The 26,442-nt window shown below is 35.9% G+C and overlaps 1 protein-coding gene across 6 annotated transcripts in view; it reads right to left on the bottom strand.

Moving 5' to 3' along the window:
* Window positions 1–26,442, bottom strand: part of MALRD1 (MAM and LDL receptor class A domain containing 1) — a 248,132-nt gene that overhangs the window by 204,803 nt on the left and 16,887 nt on the right. For 4 of the 6 annotated variants that reach the window (XM_051802231.1, XM_051802232.1, XM_051802234.1 and 1 more), the window contains exons 7-11: window positions 21,559–21,716; window positions 14,980–15,072; window positions 12,590–12,797; window positions 5,085–5,231; window positions 2,055–2,164 (exon numbers count right to left, since the gene is read on the bottom strand). In XM_051802231.1, the coding sequence (XP_051658191.1) occupies window positions 2,055–2,164; window positions 5,085–5,231; window positions 12,590–12,797; window positions 14,980–15,072; window positions 21,559–21,716 (716 nt within the window). Of the gene's footprint in view, window positions 1–2,054; window positions 2,165–5,084; window positions 5,232–12,589; window positions 12,798–14,979; window positions 15,073–21,550; window positions 21,717–24,726; window positions 25,005–26,442 lie in introns of those variants that run through there. The other 2 variants (XM_051802237.1, XM_051802236.1) reach the window with 2 other exon arrangements.

Here is a 26,442-nt window from a genome sequence, read left to right as displayed (position 1 = left end):
TTTATACACAGAGAACATAACACATCCTAATGAACAACCCCTACTCCTTGCTATTTCCCAGAAATAAAAGTCTGCAGGGAAAATGTGGCAGAAAGCCAGGCTTCCAGGCTTCACAAGCACTCTCTTTTCAGACAAATATATCTAGGTAAGAACTTCCTTTAGATTTTGTTGAATCTGAGAACTTCGAATACATTCAAAAATATATACTTATAATAAAAAGTGTTTCTTTTCTGCCTTTGAACTGGAGAAAAATACGTGCATCCCCGCTGCACTTGTGTTTATTTTGAATGCAGACCAAACTCTGAAATAGATCTAACCAGAATAATTCATTGATTCACATATCAGTTGTGCCCAGTCTGCCTTAAGGGTTTCTAAGATAAACACCTTTAAGGTACAGATTGTTATCTACTCAGCATCAAAGTCTACAAAAGAAAGATGAAACTGCCTAAACAATGCATGGTGGATACAAAGTGTGTTGGGTGTCCCAGGAGTAATGCAACATGCATTACTTCGATGGGATGCTGTGAGGCCTTACAAGTTCCCTCCAACAGCATTCTGCTTGATTTTATCCTGAATTTATTTAATTTCTGATGCTTTACAACACTAAAAAGCCATGTGAAGATTAATAACTGAGAAATTGCATTTAAAACCAGTAAGGAACTGTTCTTAAATTGTTTAAGAGGCTTCTACTCCTCAGCTGCAAGTTGCAACTATTCAGATGAGATCTGATAACTCATTGATGTATGTAATCCAAGTCAGCTACAGTTTCAAGTAAAACAGATTTAGCTAAGCCAGCACTTGCTTCAGGTCCCTTACATGAGATAAAACCTAAGAAGCCTAGATCCTGCTGGAATAAAATTCTGCTACTTGTTGGGCCTTTAAGTGCAATTCCTTCTTTTCTGAAATTTTTGTTTTCAGAAAAAGTTTTCCCAAGTGCAAGTACATTTTCTGTCCTACATTGTGTCTGAAAAATTAAGCAATGAGTCTAAATTTTATTTTGTTTCTCTAAAGCCTCTTTTTGCCACTGAACACAATAAAATTACTTTGGCAAGCTTTCTCTGTCTTTTCCCTTCTCTGAGATTTTTTAAATCAGAAGGCATTTATGCAGTAGCAGAAAAAAATTAACATCATAACTACACAACTTAGCTTCTCCTCAGTGCAGCGTAAGCTTTGTAAAGTTATAGAATAGAAAACAAAAAAAGCCTCCTGAAAAAAAGAAAAAAACTTAAACTTTACAATATCTATTTACTTTATTCATTGGTCAATCCAGTTGGGAATGTTTTCTTGCAGTGACTAGATGCTCTACATATTTAATATATGTCTTCAAATTCTGCTTTACATGTTTTATTTAAAATTACAACATTCTAGTTATAAAAGCGTGTTTTCATTTTTCATCTATTTCGTATTTTTTGGCCCTTCTGATCCATTTTTTTCAAGGTACCTTTCTAGATTCTCAGATCAAGTGCCATCCTGGCAGGTTGTTTTTGCATTCCTCTGCAGAGCCACAAGACATTTGACAAAAAAAGCATTTCAAGGTAACTCTCAAGTACTGCACTAGTCAGCTTAAAAAACATCCTCTCAAACCATCAGTTAAAATTTAGTACATGTCTGGAGCATGGTAGTGAATTCTCTCTGGTCACACCAACATAGCTAATGTATATAATGACTTCAAACCTTAGGTTTCCTATTATGGAACACCGTTTATGTGACTTTCCTGCCTAGAGAAAACAGAGTGGCTATTTGATATGGCCCTGTTATTTATTGTTGTCCAGATAGGTTTGTCACAGCATACAAAAACCCGAAGGGTATCCTTAAATCTGAGTCACCTGCTGGGTTCTTTAGAAACAATAATAATAATCAGATATAAAAATTTTGCAGCAAAGTAGTAAAATGTCAGTTGCATCTCCCTCTTCCCAAAGAATTTGTTTGTAACTCCTTCCACTGCTCTTGAAATAATCCTCAGTAGCAACACTTACAGCATGAAGAATACCATCTCTGCTCATCAGGTGAGTGATAGCTTGCAAACGTGGGGACAGTTAATACCAACTTGTTACCTGACAGCAGGAGAGCACAGGGGACGGCTTGACAAGAAAAGGGCTCTCCAGATGAGACATGGCCACCTTTGTGTTCGTCTGATGTGATCCACTGAAGTAAATGAATGCTCCTAAAAACAGATATTTTTTTTTAAAGTATGAGAAATATGTCATGCTCCAATGGCAAATAGCTACCTCAGAGAGGTAACTATGTGCTCCATGAGGCACCTAAAGCTTATTCATAGATGAAAACAAATGAAACACCTTTGCCATCAGGTCAGTCTCTGTGGATAATGAGGAAGGTGTTGTAACAGGTCGCAACAGTGTCTATGTGGGCAAAGGCAAAACACAATTGCTAAATGCTCCTGCCTCTTCCCTCTTGCAAAGTTATCATGACTAATTCCAAAGACGAGAGGGAGAAGGAAAGAAGGTTGTGTGGGCAGCCATTGCTAAGGTTACCCTGTTGTGGTGTCTGCAAGCAATTAAACTTGAGGAGGTGAATACGGAGCGCTCAAAAAGGAGTTCAGATGTTGCTTCTCTGAGGGCTTTACTGTGCAGACCCACCGGAATTATTTTTTATCTGCTCTCTTCAAGCAAAAACTTAAGATCTCCAACCTCCAAATACTACAACTACTTCCCATCACCTTTGCATGATGCCCATCTGCTCTCAGAATGGACTGGGGAGAGCAAAGGAGCTGCAACACAGAGCACCCTGGAGATCAAACAGCACAGACATCAGCCGAGATCCCTAAAGGACGCATTTTAATTGGCTTAAATAATGTTTTAAACTGAATTTAAAACAAAAATTATTTCCTTTAGGGTACAGTATTCACTCTCAGCACAGCCCAGCCAGTTTTAAGCATGCTAACAATGTTGCAGACCCCAGGAGCCAATGGAATCAGCTATATTTTCTCATGGGGTCCACAGACTTGACATTGTTGTCTGTGCTAGTGGGGATGAAAGCTTAATTAAAGATCTAATCTGAACTCTGGCAAATGAACTGCATTTGGATTTGAACTACAGCAGATGTGCTTCAGACAAAGGTAGGGAAGGATAAACATTTTCAAGGGGCCCTAAAGCAGCATATTTTGAATGCCGTCAGTGCTGCCTTTGCTGAATACTGAGACTTTTTCATGAAGGTCTGTGCAAAACAACACTAAAGGCTCAGTCTTTTTTGCACATTGATATTACACATATTGCCTTACATCTTGGAAAATCAGCTATTGTGCTGCCACAGTCATACTCCTTAGCCATTTATTTCCCATGGATACATAATACAGCAGAGGGTTAGGTCCAGCCCCACATGAATAATGGCATCGCTTTAGCAAGGTTGGCACAAAGAGGGGACCGTCACAGCTCCCTGTACAAACAGGCATGCTGCGCTTGCAGCTCGAGGGAAGCTCCCCTCATTGGAATACAAGGGGACTTCAAAGGACCCTCTTTTAATTTGCAGCTGAGGCTCTACAGTAACCTTGTTAAGATCTCAATTAATCAAAATTTGCTGCTGCCCTCCCCGGGAGAGAAGAGACATCAATGCTTTGTGGTACTACAAGGAACTGTTGCAACCTGAAGAATCTTTATTTAATGCTGGTAAAAACTTGCTCAAATTCTCGAATCCTAATTCTAAAGCTGTGGCTGTAACAGGCACAGTGATAGAACGGTAAAAACCACCTCAGAAATGCCTTTTCAAATAACTTATATGTGGAATGCAACATTGCTGGGCTCAAAAGGTAAGGCACGGTATCCTCAAGATCTACTTGAGGTTTCAACCTGCAGCAGCACTGAAACAAACTTGTGATGACTCAGGTATCAAAGCAGCTTAAGTGCAAAAGCGTGCAGTTCTGTATGGGCAATTTTAACATGCTACTTGGGCTGCAGAACAGATGTTTCTGCCAGTAGCCTTCCTTATGACCACATTACACCTCAGATCTCACCAGCATCTAGAACAGAGAAAGACACAGGCAAATCAGTGCTACCCTGTGGGGCTTTGAAAGTTTGGAAGCTGTAACACAGCAGTGCTCACAGACAATGCAGTAATGCAGATCCAGTGTCACTCTACAGAGACAACAAAATGAAATATTGAACAGATGCTGAGAAGAGTAGCAACTTTGGTGCACTTCATCACACAGGGACTAATGGAAAAACAGGTACATGACTGTGCAGTTAGAATCATTCTATGGCACGCACACACATCCTCATGTCTGCTCAGGTGAATTTTAACCCTAGAGTTGCTCTATCTTTGAATGCTTGAGGTGGAATACTTAATATTTCACATTCCTTTAACATGAACACGGGAGAGAAGTGTGGAGGTCTGATTTTAGATAATATACATTAAATAAATTTAACTTAAAGGACCATTGGATTTTAACCCAGATTTTAAAGTAATCTGATCTCCACTGTAAGCAAAGTAGTTACATTTTAATAAAATTAGTCACAGAATACTTGCCAATATTATTTGACAATGAAAAACATGCTCAGCAATTTTATGTTATGCAGTGTACCATAATAACACTTTAATTTAAAAAAAAAATACTTTAAAACAGCCCTCTACTGCAATAAACTGTTTTTCCAGCTGAATGTATTGCGTGGTAAATATGGGCTGAAGGAAGAACAACTCTTTAAAGGATATTATAGTCACTCTATTTTTCCCATAGAATGTGGATTTATTTTAACTGCCTTCTACAGTCAAAATTTGCCCAAACAATACTGCCCAAATAATACTCTGTGTGTATAGGGTAAACAATGCTAATGATATGCACAAAAAGAGTCAGCTGTCAGTTCAAAGGTCAATATCTCAAAAAGCTGCATCAAGTCGCCATGTCATTGATTGTGCCAGTCAAAAATGAGGGTTACAAAGGCATAGTAGCCACATCCCAACTAAGAGCAGCCCAAACAGATTAGCTTTCTGTTACACACTAGTTATGTTGTATACATACTATGTAGCACCTATTTCAAATTAGTTTTTATTATCAGTCTATGACCATTTACAAGAAGGAATTTTCATGGCAGAAGGAGGAAATAAGGGGGAAATAATAAAGAAAGAAATCTCACCATGCCTCGTATTAGTTGTATGACCACTGCCAGGGAGTTTCCTGTCAAGGGGAGTGTGTTCTTTCATTATGTTCCAGTCAGCATCACCTCTGCTCAGTGGCCTCCATCCACAAAGGTCGGTCTCAAAATCACAAAAGGTGAAATTAGCTGTTGTAAGAGCAATAACAAGAGGTCAATAAGTTGAATTTGATGCAGCAGTTTAATGCCACAACTATGACTATTTTTATTTAGATGTACTAAGAGTCTTAAAGAAGCACCAATATATTTCACTGTCAGATTATTCAAATGGACAAAAAGTTCTAGAATACAGGTAACAGATAAGGCAGATCTTTCCTTTCTTAAGCAAACTCAGAACCATGAAGCAAACTACCTGCAGGAGAACAAACTATATCATAGTAAAGATGAGACCTGTACATAGGCTGATAGATTATGAAAGTAATGTTATGTATGTTTTAAAGATGAATTGTACTGGAAACTTAATTATGAATGTGTGGCGGAAATCAAATGTATTTAGAGTTTAAAACACATGGAAAGTGAAGATGAATTAAGCTTTCACTTAATTTATTTTTGAAAATGAGATTTAAAATTATGAATTATTCAGATCTCCTAGAAATTTTTATTGCAAAGTAAAAGACCATTTTCTCAGTTGGTATGGATTAGACCAACTTAAATTTTATAACAATTTCACAGACTATTTCATTTATTGAGTACAAATAAATATTTTTATAAGAAAATTTTATACTCTGAGAAGCTTTTTTTCCTGGTCCAGAGCAACTTCCCAAAGCAATACACTCAACTCTTTGGGTCACTTACTGCAATTGCAACCATTACTTTAGAACTGTATTTTTCACTTTCCACTTTCATGGCACATTCATCTGATCGTATCAGCCTCAGACACCATCATATATATTACTCCAATTTTCATATTGTACAAAATCAAAATGAAATGCATCTTTCTTTGAGCACTGTGGTAGCAAAGCTCTGTGGTAAAAGTCTCTCTGGAATAAAGAGGTTATTTGAGCAGTTAAATCTTAAGGTACAAAATAAATCACAAATATCAGTCTCTCTTATCTGGTTTCACTATATACAGTAAAATCTAATGGTGCATGCTTTTCTGTGCAATGCAGTATATTTAGTTAAACAAGAAACTTGGTTAACTTACTCAGTTACAATTTCTTGTGCTTTTGACAAAGTATCTTTTAAATGAGGTTGCAGTTGCTAGTACATTAAGGTCCAATATGCAAATTGATATCCAAGACTAAGCTGTTTTGCTGTTCAGTAATTAATATTATGTCTAGGCACTGTGCTTTCCTTAGCTAAGCAGTCTTGAGAGAACCAATGTGACACAAAAAGGCAAACATTCTTTGCTTAAACATCTCTTTCTTCTGGCCTACCTAAACCCTGTGACAGATCTGCATAAGCAGCTGGCTGCAGTGTCTGCATAGTAATATCCAAAAAGACATAAATAAATGACTATGTAGGAACAAAATGAAGTTAAAATAATGGTTTATACATAAAACAGAAATCAAGATGGTACTAATGATAAGATCAAGAAGATATTTAGCATGGAAGTATTTTTTTATTATTATTTGATTTTAGCTAATCATTTAATTTTGATTTGCTTTTAACTAATCACAATAAACCCAACATCTTTTATGTGTTTAGACAAAGCCCATCACTGCCCTTGGTGTCCAACTGGAAGAAAGGTGTGAAATAATGATTTCTTACATTGGTAGTCACTAGTAAAATTTCTTCTAACACTATAGATGTAGAAAGAAGTGTCCAAACATCAAATTTTGGGCTGAATAGATAAGCAGTGGGGGAAAAAAAACAAAAACAGACATGCACACACAGGAAGACACAATCCCAAATTGGTTTTGTTCAGTGATTTTTTTAGACTTTGTTCAAATATGAACACAATTATAAAGGTAGGAAGAACATTCATGGTGGTGCACTTTTGGGGTTTTTTTGTTGTTGTAGTTGTTGGGGTTGTTTTTGGAGGGGGGCTGGGGAAGAAATAAAATATGATAATGTTGACCACATTTTAGATGCTACTTCCTTTTTTTTTAATTACACCTGTCACTTAAAATTTAAAATGCTATACAAGTATCCAGTCCTGCAGAAACACTGGGCCAGTCACTCACCAAACCCAAGTGTTCCACCCTATGTAGTTTCTGGAAGTGATGCTTCAGTTTTAAAAGTATAAATATGCTGGAGAACAGCTAGACACCAAATGTAAGTGAAACCCAGTTGTCCAAGTTAACAGTTTGACTTAAACTTTATCCCTACTGAATTCTAAAAACTTAAGAAGTGTCTGTAAATGTTTAATCAAGCTTGAAAGAAAAGTTCTGTGCTTTGGCTAAAACACAAATCCAAGTGAGACAGTTTCTCAGTGTGTTTTTTCATTGCTCAGACACCAATAAACCTTAAGAAATGTACCTTTCCCATCAAACCAGTGCATGATATTTATTCTTCACAGTCTGTTTTCTACATTTTTTTCTGAAACTTCAAGTGATTATAGATGATGTTTCACTTTCCGTAGTTGGAAAAGATGCAATTGCATCACCTATAGTTTTTGAGCAGTCATACTATAGTTAAGTAAGTTTGACATAAGGCTCTTTTCTGACATATTATGTCCCTTCCTAATGCAACTTTTATCACCAGAGCTTATGTCTTTTATTTCACTAGGAAGATTTCACTGGATTCAAACTGCAGAAAGATTTTCAACATTTTGAATGGAAAACAACTCAATTCTCTGGTTTGTACATTCATCTATTTATAATTCAGAAAGGAAAATAGAAATGAAACAACAATGTGCTTTCATTTTAATAACAAGCCAAATTTTTTTTCCATGTGGATATATCAGCATATCTCAATTAATCAAGAAGTATTACACCACTTCTACAAATATCAATGATGCAACCAGGAAAAAAATATTCCCCAAACACTTGAATTTCAAGAAAAAAGTGTAGCTTACGAAAGCCATAAAATACACTGGAAAGATTTTTCAATTAATACAAACCATTTTCCCACATATTAAAAAAAAAAAAAAAAAAAAGGAAAAGGAAGCAAAGCACATATTCCAAGAGCACTGAGAGGTAAAATGGGAATATTTTTTTTCTTTGACTAGCTTACTCTATCCCAGCTTCTCATGATCCTCCCTGGGGGAAAACCAAAGTAGTTGTCTTAACTAGGTTGGGTTACTAGCAAATTAATATTCTTTCAGCATTGCTAACCTGAAACTGCATGAAGCTTTTCAATCCTACTCTGGCAGTTCAATCGAATGAACACAACTGAGGACATTCAGTTAGTCTCTGCATCAGGTTGGTGTTTACCTGACTAAGACTATGGAATGAGAATTACTGTTACCCTCACTCAGTGTGGCAGCACCTAAGCTTCTTTGGAATTTGGGGTATAAACTATCTGTATGGACAGCAACAAAAAAAGACAGTCATTTCTGGCTAACATTTAATGCAATTTTGGGAAAGGGAAGGGTTACAAACATACCTTCTTTCTGACTCTGTGCACTTTTCCTACCAGTGTGATTAGTTTTGTTTATCTGGAATTCATTAAATGATGCATACAGAGACATCACAGATGACCATAGGTCATCTATCCTGAACTTCCATATGTCATAAATCATTAAACAGATAACTCATAACTCCCTGAGGTGAGATGGCCTCATCTCCTGAAACTACTCAGTTACCTTGATTAGGGTTAAGAGGCATATGGTGTTCAGAGAATCTCATGTCAACCCCTGGTCTGCAGAGGTTCTGCTGACTTTGAGCTAACGATTCTGATGAAACCCAAAGGCAATGACACACAGTGCTTGTCAGCAATAAAATCCGTGAAAATAATATGGGTGTAGCTTGTTGTCCACATGCACATACAAGCTTGATGAACAGATATTGACAATTTCAGAAAAATAATGTGTCACAGAAAACACTTAAATGTTTAGTAAAACAAACGTTTCCTGCTAAAAAATGCTCTTTCTACTTTAAAGTTGGATTGTAGTAAAAGGATTTGCAGCTGTGCTCATCTGCTGTGAAAGGTTTCAAGGATTTGCAATTGTAAATTTCTACACTGTAAATGAAATGCAGTAAAAGGTATATGGCTTTGAAATGATACAAGTTTCCTTCATCTTACATATTTTATATTCATAAATTATACAAATCCTATGAAAAGCTGAGAATATTTAAGCTAATACTAGAGAGGTTAAATTAAAAGTAGAAGAGGTAAAGACAGGTATTTTAAAAAAGCTTCTAATTAGGCTAAATGGAAGGTGATGCTCTTTCAGAAACAGCTGTAGGATGTCCCCTCCCTACAATAATTTCTGGCAATTTCCAGAAACTCTACTGTATCAAAGTGTGATATTACTTGAAAATAATTAATTTTTTTAAGGTTAGACTTTTTCTAAATTGCTAGGATTGGTAGCTGCTGATTAATTTGTAATGTTTTTATATGTATTGTGGATGTTATGTATAAATAATGTAAAATTATAGTAGGTATAGTGTTAGAAATATGTTATTTTTCACAGTATTTAGTGCAAAACTTCCTTTATCTTTGGTAGGAAGTAAAGAAAAGGCATCATCATGAAAGGGATCTTTATAGTCCTTTAAATGATGTAGGTATTGCATTTCACTTTCTGTTCTGAATATATTTACTAGGTTTTGATAATTTGCTGTCAGTCACTGTGAAATAAATTTAAAGTGATCACAAAAAAGTGATATTCAAAAAGACATAATGAAAATGGAGAATTTAATATTAAAAACATTAATTTCATATTTTATCACTTCATTAGATTCATTGATTTCAACAAAGCTGCTGAAATAAAGGTGTTTACTCGTGCATAAGACAAATTCCTACTTTTTGAGTCTTTTAAGTCTGATATACGTAAATATATATTTATATAAATGAGAAGAGATTAAACAGACAGATTAAGAAGCATTACTAAACACGTAGGTATTTGTTCTTGTGATAAATTGTGTTATTAAAATACCATTCATGCCAAGTAAACATGACAAAAGAGAGACATTATTTCTAACTTCCTTATTATAATGAAACAAAGAAATTCTTAAGAGAAGAGGGACATTCTTCATATTGTTAAGTAGCAGTTGTCGGCCTGTGTTTTCATTCAGTACGGAGATGTCAGCTTTTTCAGTACATGAGAGTACTTCATCAAAGGAAACTACTGAGGATGTGTTCAAGGACAGATGCTAAAACACTGAATAAAAGCTAAAATGTGTATTATTGTACCAGATAGAAATTTTTACTAAAAATTAGTGTGACTGAATATAGTGCACTCCAAACATCTCAGACAATTTCAAGATCTCGTGGAAAATGGATGTAATGGGAATAAAAGAGCAAAGGACAAAGATAAAGGAGGATTTATTTCTTTACATCTCTTTTGTTCAAAACCGTGGAAAGTGTTAGAAAGGTGAATCTTCTAAGCTGACTAGACCATTGAATAGCTAAATTCCACCATTAGGGTCCTCTTTCCTGAAAAGGAGTGTGTGAAGTATCCAAGACAATACTATCAGTTAAAATAGACCAACTTTTAAAATGGTTATTGTTATTTTAAAGATGGCTATTTTTTTTTTACTTTAGAAAAGAACCTTTCTTCATTCTTTTTTGAGAGTCCAAGTATACTTTTGTGCTCTGCTCCAACAAAATGATATCTCTTTAACCTCTGACTACCCCAATACAGTGAAGCAAACAATCCCTATACCTCAGGTTCGGCTGAGTGTACTATTTTCTTTAAACTGAAGGGAGTTAGTGGAGAATCAGTCCAAGAGGTAAACCCAAGTTAACTACAGAGGCAGCAGCAAAGAGCAGAGCACTATGCAGAGCAACTGAAGAGGGTTTTGCACTGACCACCTGTCATCAGTCCTTCCCCCAGCACATGAACTCTGGAGACTCCACAAAGAACAGCGTTGAGACTCCCAGGCCATTCTGATTTTTCTTTCTTCTGCCCACTCTCCAGTTTCTCTGACCCATTCACATCAGCATGATGGAAGAAATATTCCCAAGAGACCCACTGTGATCTTTCTTTAAAATACTGACTATATCTAGGTAATTTGTTAGTCTTTTGGTCATCCAGTGCCAATGTCCAGTGTCTGAGGCACAGGGGTGTACCTGTAAGTACACGGTTAACAGCTACCCTTCAACTGTGACAATTACTTTTCATCCTCTTTTTAAACATTGAAATTATTCTTTTATATTCCTAGTCACTATTCGCCACAATTCTCTCCCATTGTTATGAAGTGAGATGGTTAAATTGCTGAGAAATACATTCCAGTTTTTAAAGTACAATTCAATCTCATTCCATTGCTCGTAAAGAACATAAGAGGACTCTCCACACTCTTACCATCAAACACACAGAGCTACCAGCATAGGGTCAAGTCTTGTAAAAAAGGAAAAGAGATCTCCGAGGGAGACCCTGGACTTCAATGTTTGTTTAGATTCTACCTAGAGATAAAAGTGTATACCTTCCTATTTAAAATGTTGTTTCAGCATTTGCACATATTACTTGTTTCGGAGATGATTCCCACAGGGTTATTTAAGTAATTGAAAAAAAATTTGAAGATTCAGATTGTGAGCTAAAAAAAAAAGCTCGTAGTCACAAATAGTTCCTAAAGTCTCATCAGGCAATTAGAAAATAAAACATTATCAGTGTTTTTCATCCAGCTATCTTGAGCAATACACAAAATTTTAATTGGCACCTCCCAGCAGCAATATATATCATCACCAATATCTTAAATAGGTGTAGAGTTTTTATCTGCAACATATATTTAAGTGTTACTACCACAGGCAAATATACATACAGATGTACACGCTATAAGGTTAATTTTAGAAGCCTCTAAAGTAGTTTTCACAGGAGACCTAAAATTATTCAGAATTATTATAGGCATTTTCCAGTAATTTCAATTATTTTCTTTTAATCTTGTTTGTACAGTAGAAATTGTGGCTTCTAACCCAAGTTACCTTCAACTCCAAATATAATGAAGAAGATGTAGCTTCTGAACTGTGGCCCATTTGTATGGTGATTTGTACCACCATGCAAATATCACGTCAATTAATGCATTTTCTGACAGTAACTCACAGACAGTCTAAATCAGAAAACTGTTCTAACAACAAATCCCAAGGCAGATTTCATTCTCTAGCAATTTATGGAAGTAGAGGTTATCAAAGTGCTATATGGGGAATACATACAAGTAAAAATATGCTAAATACTGCATTTTAGCAAATACTTAAAAAAATTACTATCTGGATCTAAAACATAATGCTGAGGCCTGACAGAGAAACAGAAAGCAATGGGAAGAAGAAAAATACACAACAGAAAATGCTATGAACATTTTCACTAACCTGAAAGTAATTAAGTATTCTGGGGAAAAGAAGCCATAGAGATTAACAATATTTTTTCTAGTGATTTGTTATATAGAACTCTTTGGGTTTCACAATATTCTTCAGCACAGCGTTCTTCTAAAACAATGAGATTCACTTACAGCAGGCTGCTGGGTCCTCATTGCTGCCATCAGAACAATCTGGGTGGGAGTCACGGGCTGATCCAAGTGCTGTGGACTGCCCATCCCTGCAGGTGAATTCTTCTAAGGAGCAGAAACCTGGTGGCTCTGATGGTGCAATGTCCAAGAGCCGGATGTTATTCAGACAAATGAAACCTGCCCTGCTCTGGAGTGTTCCTTTAAACACAAGCTGTGGATTGTTACAGATAAAATATTTGTTTTAACAGACAACAAACTGATTTTTATTTATACAAAACAGTTCTAAGTTTAAAAAGCACTGCATACTTTCCATTACAAAAAATCTGAAATTTTGTATGACTATCTCAGGTTGAAATTTCTAAAAATTTTCGGCTAAAATGGTTTGATGAACTCCAAGAATAAAATTTAAAAAAAAAGCCTATTTTAAAGAAAAACTCGTAATCTCATAAGCATTTAGCTAAAAAGTTGTAATGTCTCTGTGCTTTAGAAAGGTGTCCTGAAATGTAACCTCCTAAAGACTCCATCTTCCTTTCTGAAATATCTTCATAACCTCATTTTGCAGATGTCCAAGAGAAAAAAATTCAGTTACACTCACTCAGGGTGCATCAAATGGGCTGGGAACTGGTGTCCTCAGACACCACTTGGCATAGCAGAGACTAACAGCTCATACCTGTTCCATAACTTAAGATAAAATGGATACACCCAGTCTCTGCAGTGAGCTTGGTCTCTACCTGTTTGTAATACTGGAGCTGTTCTGGGCACTGTCTGGGAGATGGCTGATTTGCTTGGATCAAAACCTTGCTAAGGACCATGCTAATGTTTTAATTACATGGACTGTCACTCACCAATGTTGGGCCTGTGCCCTCACCTGGCTTATATTACTGCTATTGACTTATAGAAATTCAAGCAGCATTTTTCTTTCTGACAGAGTTCCCTTGCTCTGAGCAGATTTAGGACAAGCTGATTTATGGTAATGAAATTTCAGATGAACACCTCTTGCTCCTGGCCATGGAGGAGCCCACCTCCACTGGGCCTCAAAACAAGGAGATTATCCCACTTGTGCTCTCCAGGTTTCTTTTACCTGAGTTAAAGCAGCAAACAGGATATCAAAAAGATGAAGACTGCAATGAAAGAAAGCACTGAAAAACAAGAACTGGAGGAATAAATAGGAATAAATAAAAATGGAGTTGTGGGGTTTGACCAGCTGGAACATGACCATAGTGTGTCTCAGAAAGTATTTACATGCAAGAGTCAGAAAGCACAGTGTAAGAGTACCAGACAAAACAGAAGGAGATAGAACAGTCATTTTTTTGGGACATAAGCAGAAGGGTCTAGCATACTCCCCAAAGCCTGGGAATTAGATTGGAGTGAAATCTCAAGAGGCATTTTCTTTCTAAACAATGAGAACGTTATATGTCGTTATCTTCCACTAGAGACAATTTCTTCACAATGACAAAAGCCTTCTAACACTCTGCATTCTCTATTGGTTCAAACAGTACAATGCTGTGCAGAAACCATGACACAGCCACATAATTAAAGATAATATCTTTCCTTTCCTAAGTACAAGTGATCCTTGCAGTCTTTGTACAAGAATACATAGTTTTGGCTCTCTACTTATATACATACAACTTCAGCAGGCTTTTTATTTATTTAGTTAGTTAGTTACTATTTATTTGTTTATTTATTTTTAGATACTGTAGATAGCCTAATTACACATCTGCTTGTTTATTCACACTTATCCTTGTGTGAAAAGGAGAGGCGGGCAACAACATGCATTGAGAACCTACTAGCTTCTTGAAATGCATTCATTCTACATCCGTTGAAACATCAATTCCTGCAGTAGGCTTAGTCTTTGTCCTTTCACAGAGGTTACATTTTCAACTGATTATTGAAACAGTAAAATATGATGGTTATTTGCAGAATTTCAAAAAAAAATGTAAATTAAAAATTACTTAAAATGAAAACTTGTAAATTAATATAAGAATTGAGTAGTTGCAAATTAACATTCTTCTCTATGCCTGTAAACTCAAGGAGGAGGTATCCTCTCAATTAGCAGTTTACATAATTTCACTGAAATCCCGAGAAGATAATTTACATAACGTCACACAATAGTATATATATTTAAATGAGTTAATAACACCTGAGATGGACTCAGAAGACTAACCAAATCAGGTGAGAATTGTATTCATTTTCTTGCATGTTATTAAAGATCAGCAGCTTCTGCATGCGATGCTTGCGTAGATGTTTTGTTGAGCTACAACCAGATATTTACTCATATTGAAGAAACATCAAGATATTCAGGTTGTATATAATTTTTCATTTTCCTAGAAGCTCTATAAACAATAAAGTAAAGCATCTCCAAAAATTGAGCATGTACCTTTTTTCATTCATACCTTTAATTTTTCTAGTCCTCTTGGTAGCTGTATATTTACTTTGACCCATTCCTTCTTAGTCATGATGTTGGTTTCCCATAAGACATATTCCTCCTGTAAAATGTAGAAAACAATGTTATGAAGATATTTGTTGTTCCTCTAGAAATTATCAAGGCCATTTTTTTGTTCTTGATCTTTTCATATCCCAACCAAATGACCAATATATACAAAGTAGCTCTATGTGCGAAAATAGAGCTTCATATATTTGTTTGCAATCTTTGCACTGAGGTCTACAGGAGAGGGGGGAAACAAGACATGTTCACTGTGATTAAACAGACTAATATAGTTATCAGAGTTGGTAGAATTAAAGTTAATTAATATGCAAATTAAGCCATGTTATTGCTGAATTTAACAATATCTTTCCACGGTGCTCTCTACATAAGTTTCCTGTTCATAAATAACTGCTTATATTAGGTTGTGTTAGATTTAGTTTTCTTAGAACTGAATTTGGGGTCTGTCAGTTGTGCTAAAACTTTTTTTTTTTTTTTAATCTGTAAAGCAAGCACACAGAGTAAAATCTGACAACTTCTAGTCATGTTCTGAGTTACCTTAATCCCTATTTTCACTCCACCTCCTAAGGATAAAAGCAAAACTGCTAAATATGGTAAGGTTGCCTTTATGCAAGCACTCAAAGCCCTTTTGATTCAATAATCTGGCAAAAACAGCTTGTGCTCATCCTGCTTCTGGTCATGATCCTGTCTGGAACATCCTTAGGCCAGTATAAAGAAAAGAAGGTAGCAGTTTGAACTTCATATACCTACGCAAAACCTTTCCAAGAACAGCTTCAAAACAGACCAAAACCAGAAGGACAGAAAAAACTTCTGGAAAATTTAATATAGGCTATACATACAAACAGACTTACCATTACAGATATCAATATTGAGACTCCTTTTAGGAAGTATTGGTCATAATTTTTCCACAAAAGATATTACAGAATTAGTGACAGTTCAGAAAAATATTCAAAGTAGAGTAAGAGAAAGGGAAAGTCCCCTGTATGAAGAGAAATTGAAGGTATAAAAACAATTCATCTTACAGGAGACTAATAAATGGGGTTATGATAGGAATGTGAAATGTTATCAATACTATGGACAAGGACAGTTATCTTCTTTCCTGTCTTGTAATATAAAAAAAGAGGAGAAAGATGCTGTCTACTGCTTGATAGGCTGCTGTGCCAGCAGAATTACACTGATATGATTTGTGATGTGCAGCCAATTAAAGTTCGTTCCTTACCAGTCTTGTTCTGACATACTAACAACACTGGAAGATTAAATCTCTATTGAAAATACATTCAAAGATCAGAAAACTGCAAGAAAAGTGCAAGACAGAGCCAAGGTAATACCCTTATTCCAAACACTAAATTACAGATGAGATCAAATTTGGATAAACCACATGACATATTTGATTTCAGAACTAAAAGTCAGCTGTGAGTTTCCACATAGGTATGGGATGTATTTGTCCACTTGTTCATGTAGCAGATATTCAGCAAAAGTCTTTCAGTATTGAGAACACTTCATTCTGTGTAAAACTTACTTCATTTTCCTAAATAATTCAGCTTCCAAAGGAAATCTATTAGCCTACAGTAGGTACATATAAGACACAGAAACTGATGATGTGCTAGGAACCATACTGCATGGTAGGTAAAAACCATAGCCTGTGGTTAAGTGACTGTTTTAGCTACTGTATTCCCCCCACACCTACATATATGAAGGCTCCAAACACATTTGTATGCCCTTTGGAAATACTCTACATTTGCTGTGTCTTTCACTGTATGCACCCGGATACTATAACTTAGTTCACATTCAAATAACAGCTGAGATATCCAGCCCCATGACCATCTTTCTCCCAAATTCATTTTAATAAGCACAACTTGTAGCAGTAAACTTGATTTTTCTGTTCACATGTTAGTATCCAGACCTTCTAAGGCAGTTTTTTACACTGAAGTCACCTCAGATGTACCAAAATTTTAAACTGTCTATTGTTCCATGCAGCAGACTTTACCCTCTGATTTTATACAGCTCTAAGAAGCCAATATTATTATTTCCCTTCCTTACAATATTTCTCTGCAGTATTCATCCTGTTTGTCAGATTTGTCTACCCCTTTGGGACAAATAGGTTAACACCTCTAGCACATTCCTTGCATCGTTAGCTTTCTTTTAAAATGTGGAAGGTATCGCTTTTCCAGTACTTTCCTTCAAGATTTATTTCAGTTATGTGGGGGAGCAGTTGCTCAAGATACCTTCACTCTATTCCCCATATTGTGATATATTACTATTGATAAAATTTTTTTTGTAAAACTAAAACGGGCAAGAATTGTTCCTTTTCCCAGCAATGTTTTTTTTGAGATAACACTAGTCAGATTTGAAGGATGGAAGAGACTATCATGACTTTTGCTAAATTACTCCATTTCTGAAATAGACCTTTTTCTTTTTTTTTTTTTTTGACATATCTTTACAGATACATGCACTACTGTGCAACTGCACCCATTATTTTGTTCCTGCTTCTCTCATTTCAGAGAGCAATTTGGAACAAAGATTTATCTGTTCCCCCTCAATGATTAATGGATCAACTTTGACTTCTGTAAAGGAGTGTACTTGTGTGGTTTTTGCAAGTGTTGGTGAACACCCAGAAAACTTTTAATTCATTAGGGTACAAATATGATTGCACATATAAACATTAGTTGAAATTACCTTTTATTGTCTAACTTCCATCTGTTTTTTTAAGCTGTACAAGATGTAAAGATAAAAGGAAGAAGTCCATTACTTAATGGGAGAAATAAACAAGTAATGAATGGCAAATGACAGACTGAAGTTAATATCTTATTTGGTTTCAGTTTTCACAGAAAATTTTAAAATTTATCTGACAATTGATATTGTTGATTGTATGGACAGACTGGGGAACAAAACACTGGAGAATATTGCCAGGGAAAGGGATCTCAGGGTCCCTAAATATGAGTCAGCAGTGCCCTGGCAGCCAGGAGGGCCAACCGTGTCCTGGGAGGCATCAGGTAAAGCATCACCAGCCTGGCGAGGGAGGAGATTGTTCTGCTCTGCTCTGCACTGGGGCTGCCTCACCTTGAATATTGTGGCAGTTTTGGGCTCAGCAATATGAGAAAGACATTAAGCTGTTAGAGATTGTCCAAAGGAGGGCAGCAAAGATGGTAAAGGACGTTGAGGGGAAGCCGTATGAGGAGCGGCTGAGGTCACTTGGTTTGTTCAGCCTGGAGAAGAGGAGAGTGAGGGGAGACCTCACTGCAGTTATGACTCCCTTGTGTGGGGAAGAGGAGAGGCAGACACTGATCTCTTCTCTATGGTGACCAGTGACAGGACCTGAGGGAATGGCCTGAAATTGTGTCAGGGGAGGCTTAGGTTGGACATTAGAAAAAGGTTCTTCCCCCAGAGGGTGGTTGGGCACTGGAACAGGCTCCCCAGGGAAGTGATCACAGTACCAAGCCTGACAGAGTTCAGGAAGCATTTGGTCAATGCTCTCAGGCTCATGGTGTGATTCTTGGGAACTGTCCTGTGCCGGGCCAGGACTTGGACTCCAATGATCCTTATGTGTACCTTCCAATTCAGCATATTCTATGATTCTATGAATATTTTATGTTAGTTGAACAGTTAATATTGCCAAAAGGGAATGCAAACAAGGCTGAAACAGAAGAATAATGTTACAAATATCTATAAGCCATTAAGTACTGAAACTGGAATGGAATCAGGAAGTGTTAAGTAAAGGTTACATAATGAAGGGAATATCTCACTATCAGCAGCCAGCTCTGAGAACCTGAGGAGAATGTGCGGAAAACTAGAGAACTGGCACAACAAAGGACATATATTGCAGTTAAGGGAAAAATACAAACTATGCAATTATAGCCAAGTTGCTGAACAACTTTTAAGACAATGAACAAATTTACTTATGGCAATCTTGTAAGCAGTTAGAGAATTAGAAAGTGAGAAACCTACATTAGCTGCTTCTAATGAGGAGTGAGTTGCATTCAGTGAGTATAATGTTTGTGGGTTTTTTCATCAAAATAGACTTGAAAAAGTAGAGATTATTTCACTTAATAAAGTCTTTTAACACAATGTCTTAAGACATTCTTTAAAAAAAATGTGTAGATGAAATTACATGGGTGTACAAATAGAAATGTGAGATTATTTTAAAGAGGAGATGTCAGTAGTTTTCTATCAAACTAAAATAAAATTATAATAGAGCTCTGCATAGCTCTGTTCCAGGTCCTGGTATAATTATAGTGCTGATGAACTTACTGGAGAGTGTGGAGAGTGGAATGACAAATTTTAAAATAATGTGGATAACACTAAATTGGGAGGAGTTACAAGAAATCTGAAGGACATCATTAGAATTTAAAATCATCTCAGTATACAGAACCCAGTTTCAAACCAATAAGACAAAGTTCAAAGACATATGAATCACAATTAAGAAAGAAAAATCAAATGGTCAAATAGTAGTCTTTAATGAAGAGCAACTTTGCCAAGCCAACAATAAAAGAAGAAAAGCTGCAGATTATAATGGACTCCAAGCTAAATGTAAGTAAACAATAGGTTTCTATTGACAAAAGGAGTCCATTTTCCCTGTCCTTCTTAAACCCAAGAGCAATTTAGATTCCCTGTCTTACAATTGATGACATAATATCTATATTAGACAATACGTTCACTCATCTTTGCTCTCTCTGTTGAAAGGGTGGGGAAGGCCAGGGATACATTTACAACATCTGTGGTGCTTTTTCTCTAAGAACAGTAGTAAAACTGTACATTAAGTGCAATCCAGTCTCCATTTGTGTCAGGCCTGTCAGTGCTGGGACTTAGCAAAAGTTATTCAAAGACAAGTGGTTCTGATCAATAAATACAGTAATAGGATGTGCAGAGAAACTGCATGGAACATGCAACTGAGAAGTTATCTTGAATGACAGCCTCCAGGACAGCAGCTCTGTTGTCTTCCAGGGTCAGAATCAGCACTTGTCTTTCACTTCTGTTTCTCAATACTGGCTAGCTTTGAAGATTCATTTCATTTTCATAAACAATGTAATGATTTAGTAGCAAAATGTGTAAACCCCAACTCTCCCTTCTTTTCTGCTTAAGAAGTCTCAAATATACGGTCTATACGGTTTTGTTTTTGAAACTATCAACAGAAGTTTCTTAATATTGTTTTGGCAAATTTTGCGTCAGCTTTAAATAACTTTATATGCAATAAAAACACTTCTTACTGAAGGTAAAATTAAATAACTAAAACATAAAAGGGCTAAGAGAATCTATGGAAGCAGAATGGACTGACCTGATGTAATAACCACCAAAAATATTCTTCTTATGCTTATGTAAGGACCTGTTTATGAATTAGTTGGTTCAATCTAGGCTCCTAGTTCTATGGGAACTCAAATATCAGTTTTCTTATGGTTTTGGCGCAAATAATTTGCTCTATTTTCAGGAAAAGAAAACTCTTAAATTGGGTCTGCTGATCCTACTTAGGTGAACCACTAAAATCAGGATTTGGATTCTGTCTCAAGGTTGCCATGAGTGTCATACCTGGGAATTTATTGGCGAGTACTATGGCACAAATCTCCATGCATTCTGACCAGAACACTGATTATGTTACAATTCCCTGGTACAGTAATGGGTCATTGAAAAATACAACTAGTCCCTTTTATAAATGAAACACAGAAGAACCTAGAGCTGTTTTCATGAGTAGTCAGAGTCAGAAAGAAATAAATTATTTCCATTACCTGTTCCTATGTTTAGACCTCTTGGTATTGTTACCCTTCGGGGTTTTTAGCATCTTATCTTTGTGAAAGAAGTAGATCTCTTTTTAAATACAAATGTATTGTTGGGTGATAAGAATTCAACTCCAACACCAAGATACGAGAGCCATTAACTTAATGAGACCAGCTCTGTTGCTCTTGCTTTCATTAAGTAGCAGTACAAAGCATCAATATTAAGCTATTAAACCAGACTTTCAAAAGAGAACATCAGAAAGCCTCTACAAGGCAAGGGAGGTAAAAAAGATGGAAATAACATAGCTCAACTGGGATTTGTGTTTCAGTTTGACAAGGCTGTTTTATCTACTAATAGGTAAAAGAATAGGAAAATTACTTCTCTAAGACTTGGGCAAAACAAATCAAGTATCTAATCAAGAACTTTCCAGTTATCCTGAGTCAACAACTTAATTTTTTTCTGTGTCTCCGTAGACAAAAGCACCTATTTTCATATTTCCAGAACAGGAAGAAGGCTAGAAAAGCCTTTACTACAGATTTTTCCCCTGAAATCCCCAATTTATTTAATTCAGTAATAGCTTGGGGGTGTCCTTGAAGTCTTATTGCAGAACATTCGCCCATCAAATTAGTTTATGGCTGAGATGGCAAACACCCAGGCTTTGCAATTGCACAGATCAGTGGAACAGTACCAAGGTACTGTTTTGCACAAACTAATTCAGGGGGCAGGCATGTAGTAGCAGGTGTATCTTCTTCCATTTTGTCTAGTAACACCTGTGTTGCCATGCCTTTACCTTTTGGAAATGAATGCATGATTACCTGATTACCTGATTAATAAAAAGTACTGCCTTGAGAACGCTGCTATCTGCCATGGAGTAATGAAACTGAAAATGGCAATTCTTGCTGGAGCAATGACACATGGAGTTGTTTAGATAAGCACTTTCATATAATGCATTGTCATTAGCTTCTAACCATTCAAAACGGCCTGAAAAATGAAAGAAGAGAAAGGTCACTTTTTCACAGAACATTCTTTTTTTTCTCAGTTTATGAAAATAAGGACTGCTTTTACATAATTAAACCATAGACCCATCCCAGCAAGAACTGAATTTGATCATCAGGCTGTTTATGTGACTTCGATGTCATCTAAGTGTTTCCTGTTACAAAGATAGATCTTCATTTTACTCACAGATAGCCCCAGCAACCAAAAATTATATCAATTGGTAGTATCTCGAAGTTGTTACTTTGCATGTTAAAAGCTGTTAGAAGTCCCACATTCAGCTCAGCCTCCTTACATTCACAACCATTCAATTGTAACCTAATGACAAATATATGTGGAAACTGGGCTTTCTTCCTACTTCCACTGTGGTTTCCAGAAAATATGCTTTTTACACCAATACTTAAAAAATTATAAAGGCATTCTGCTTTATTTCTACAGGAGGCAGTCACATCACCACCACGTAATCAAGGTCTTTACTTCTCAGCCAGAATTTCTGCAACAAAATGTTAGAAGTATATTGTCTTTCCATCTGAAGCAGAAAAGCAATTTGTGCTCTTCTTGACCTACTGCCCCTTATAAAAGCCCTCTTACTGAGATCTAAAAGAGTACTACATCCCCTCAACAGTGTCTTTTAGTTGTCAGAAATAAAAAGCCTAAACACTTTTTACTGAATATATCAGGCCTTTTTTCCCCCTGCTCCTGAGCCACTGAATGTTTACCGCCTTCAGAAGCAACTATTAAAATAGTAAACAAGAACTGATTAAAGGTCTTAAGTCAGCAGTTTCTGTGTTCCTTTCTCTAAATAAAACTTATCTCAAATGCAGATATTGCACAATCTCAAGGTGAAGGGAGAAAGTGTCATTTCACAAGGAAAACGTTCATTATTATAAAGGACAACATTCTTTTCCTTTTGTTGCCAGTTTACTCTTTGTGTTAGGCCATGATTTACACTGAAAAACATGGTTGCAATTTCACTGGAATTAAGCCTGCAATTTCATGCCACACAAGCAAATCTCAAGGTAAACTAGTATTATAGATTTAACCCAACTTTCTGTTTGACACATATCAACAAACCATTTACACTTCTATACTTTCTTGTGCATAAGAGAAATATGCAACAACACTAGAAGTTATACTGCTGCTTCTTTGCCTAACTTCAGTGTTCTCCTATGTCATTATAAAACCAACCCAGTTTAGTTTCTGAGCCAAATGATAATTAACATTCTTTTCCCTTTTCATTTCAAATTCCTGAATCTTTATAAACAGGGCAAAGTGAAGCTGACATGGTTTTTAGAGGAGAAAGCAAGTGAACAGCACTAGATAAACAGAAGTTCTATGAAGCATCCAGAATGATTCTGTGTCCAAGAGGCATATTGAGTGTTCTTTAGAGAATTCACACAAGTATTGTGAGTGCTTCTTAGAGAAATTGAGGCCTAGCTTCAGAAATGAAGACTACAGAAACTGAAAATTAACTTTTTTATTTTTTTTTTCCCCTCTTCTCTATAGCCAGTAAAAGCAGAACAGTGGTCCCCTCTTCCAGGGATTTTTTTATTATTATTACTTTTGGACAACATTTATCAAGTAGTTTTCTAATGATTAAAGGTACTGGGAAGAGTTTTCTTTCATTTGTTGCGAACTTTGTACCTCTGTACCTTTCAGACCTTTAAGGTCTGAATTTCCCTCAGTGCAAACACTGCATAGCATGTTACTGTGCTTATGCTCTGACCTTCTTTATGACTTGTTCTCTTAAATTTTCCCAACTTGCTCTTTCTGAAGTGCCAAACTTCTCCTTGTTTTTAAAGGCAGAACAGGTCTTTTGTTTTCTCCACATGGCTGCTTAATCAGGTTTTAGCTAAACAGTCTTGTTTCTTTCAATTTTGAAGGAAAATTTTGTCTGTCATAAGTAAAATCTTGGGAGTCCTGCAGAAAGATCAGCCACTGACTACACTGGCGCTCAACTAAGAAGCAGAGCTTATGATTTACTGCTGAGGTGGCCCAGCATCATCTTAGAGCTGAGGTGGGCTGGTGAACCTGCCAGTATCCTGCTATGCTGAACACTAAAAGCCTATAAATATTTAGCTAATTAATTCTATCTTAACCATATTCTGACTCAAATCTCATCACTCCCACTTAAATCCGTGGGATTTTTATTTCACAAATGACACAACTTTGAATCTGTGTTACTGGTTTTAGAGTAAATACTGAGCTTTCAGTTTAAACTGAGCCACTGAGTGGGACTTTTTCATTTCTGACAAGTTCTCTTCCCAAGCAGAGACCTGTTCAGTCTCTGAACCAAAGCCCTGCAACAATTCTCCCACTCAACCATTTAGAGGAAAAAAGAGCTCAAACTGTCATTGTTTCTACTCTTTGAAAGTGAATTTTCATGAATTCAGAAATCCTGGGTTAAATCTTTGAATAAAATAAAAGAAAAAGAGAGAGAAAAAAGATAATGAAAAAGAATCACATAACCTAATGATGTCACTGTTTTTTCATGTTTTAACTTGAGTAAATTTTATCACTGGTTATCTGAAATGTTGGGTTAAAAATAGGGTGCTTCCTTTGATTTCTTTTTGCATCTTCATTTTTCTTATGCAAAGAATTTGTTTAACTAATTTTGCTATCAAAGAAGTGTTATCCTAGATGTAGGAAACCAGCTTAAACCAATGTAAGCATGAACTATGGAAATTACACAGCATGCATGAAATATCAATAAAGAAAACAAGAAGAAAAAAGTATTTTCTGAACAGTATTGCAGGGGAATATAAAACCTCTGTAAGAACTTTTGACACTAGAGAAATTAAGAGAAAAAGTGATAGAGAAAGTGCCTACAACTCTGGAGAAAAGCAATAAAGGAACAAAGAAAAAAAGTCATCCAAAGACAGAAATATTTTATTAAATTTAAGAACACCAGCAAAGGAGGATTATTCAAAGACTATAAGCAATCCTTTCTTTATATATAAAATTGTGTAGACCTTGAGTTTATAATTTCATTTCTTACCTTTTTCTATTTATAGAAGTGAAACCTTTGATCAAAATCAGAAAATAAACCTTAGTCAAGCTCTATTTGCATTGCAAGTTTGAGACCTCAAGCATGGCATTTTTTCAGCTTGCATCCCATTTCTTTAGTTTTAAGAATTTTAGTTAATATTCAGCCTCTTCATTTATGCCTCAGCAAATCTGCATGAATAGAAATACTGAATGTATTGAGAGGCAAGCAGTCACAGTTCATATTTTTCAATACTTTGCAATGTTAATGATGAATTAAATTCTATGTGTTGTTTTGACACTTGTTTCTTCTCACATTTTATTTTTTCCTTGATGACAAGGAAGCACAGTGTCCCCAAGCAGCTGTCTGTGTTACAGATTCAGCCTACTCAGCTACCTGTGCATATTCATACAATAATGCCCAAGCACCTATAGAGCCAACATTTCCAGATATGTTCTGTTTCTATAGACATTGCTGGTCTAGTCCTAGACCTAGTCCTGTGAAAGCCACTTACAGAATTTCAGTATCTTTTCTGTTAGCACAATATTGCCATAAAAGGGAAATCCATACTCGTTACTAGCCCTTGAGGTGTCGTGTTAAAGTATGGCACAGATTAAACACCTTTCAGAGAAGTGTTTCAAATAAAATCAAATTAAAAGTCTAATTGGAAATTGGAAGGTGGTGTGACTTTTTTTCCTCATATTTAAAGAGGAAAAGAAAAAAGTCTGCTTGACTACTCTATATGCTCTCCATTGTACATACATGCAAAAATTCATCTTAACAGTGTATACACTCAGGTACTTTTGCCTGCTATTCCATTATAACTTGATTTACAGTTACTAGACTGCGTTGAAATGAACGCTAAAATTTATTTTAGAAATCTTTCTATAATAAAAACAATATCTAGCATTCGTTCTGCTTCTATCACTGAGATGTGATCCATTTCTGTGGGTTCAAAGTTCAAGCAGTTATCTCCTCACTATCAGTCCTTCAAAGCTACATCACAAATTATACTGTTACAACTAGCCCCACTTAACCCCTCTGAAGGCAGTCTCAGTAGACAAGCCAAACACTCACCCGGCAAGATGATTCTATTTCACATTAGAACACTTAGAGATTTATATCCATTAAGCTTTCAAAACACACACTACACAGTTCAAAAACAAGAGATGCTCTTTACTTCTGAAAATTGCAACTGGACAAATTTTACTGACGAATTTTACTTTAAAAAAAGAGTAAGAAACTATTTTCTATAATAATTGTTTCTTTACAGCTCCCCTAATGAAAGGTTTAAGATGAAATTCCTGACTATATGTTCAGAGTAGTACTACACAAGTAAAACTGCCAAGTATCAAAATCAGAACAAAATAGAAAAAAAACCACACCCAAGGACTTGGCTTAAGTGGATTTAATTTCATTTCACCAAATTCTTACACGGTTCTCGTAAAGAGAATTAACTGGATAATAAATCAGTTATTGGATTATACTGGAATTCTTACATTAAAATGTTTCATGAATACTTGAAAATATTCATTAATTCTTATGTTAAAATATTTCGTGTTTTACCAGCATGTATGTTCATGGTACTCTTACCAAATGGCCAAATCAAAAGCTAATTTATATATGAAATGCATACGACTACTTTCTGTAGTTTTGTTCTGTTTCAGTATTGGGTCACAATCTTGCCCTAAAAAGCACCATATTTTTCATAACAGCTAGTAATTTTGA

The sequence above is a fragment of the Manacus candei genome, unplaced genomic scaffold, assembly GCF_025592945.1.
Source record: "Manacus candei isolate 608988 ecotype Guabito, Panama unplaced genomic scaffold, ASM2559294v1 h1tg000056l, whole genome shotgun sequence".
Taxonomy (NCBI): domain Eukaryota; kingdom Metazoa; phylum Chordata; class Aves; order Passeriformes; family Pipridae; genus Manacus; species Manacus candei.
Note: the sequence above shows the minus strand (reverse complement) of the source record. Positions and strands in the feature narration are given on the sequence as shown.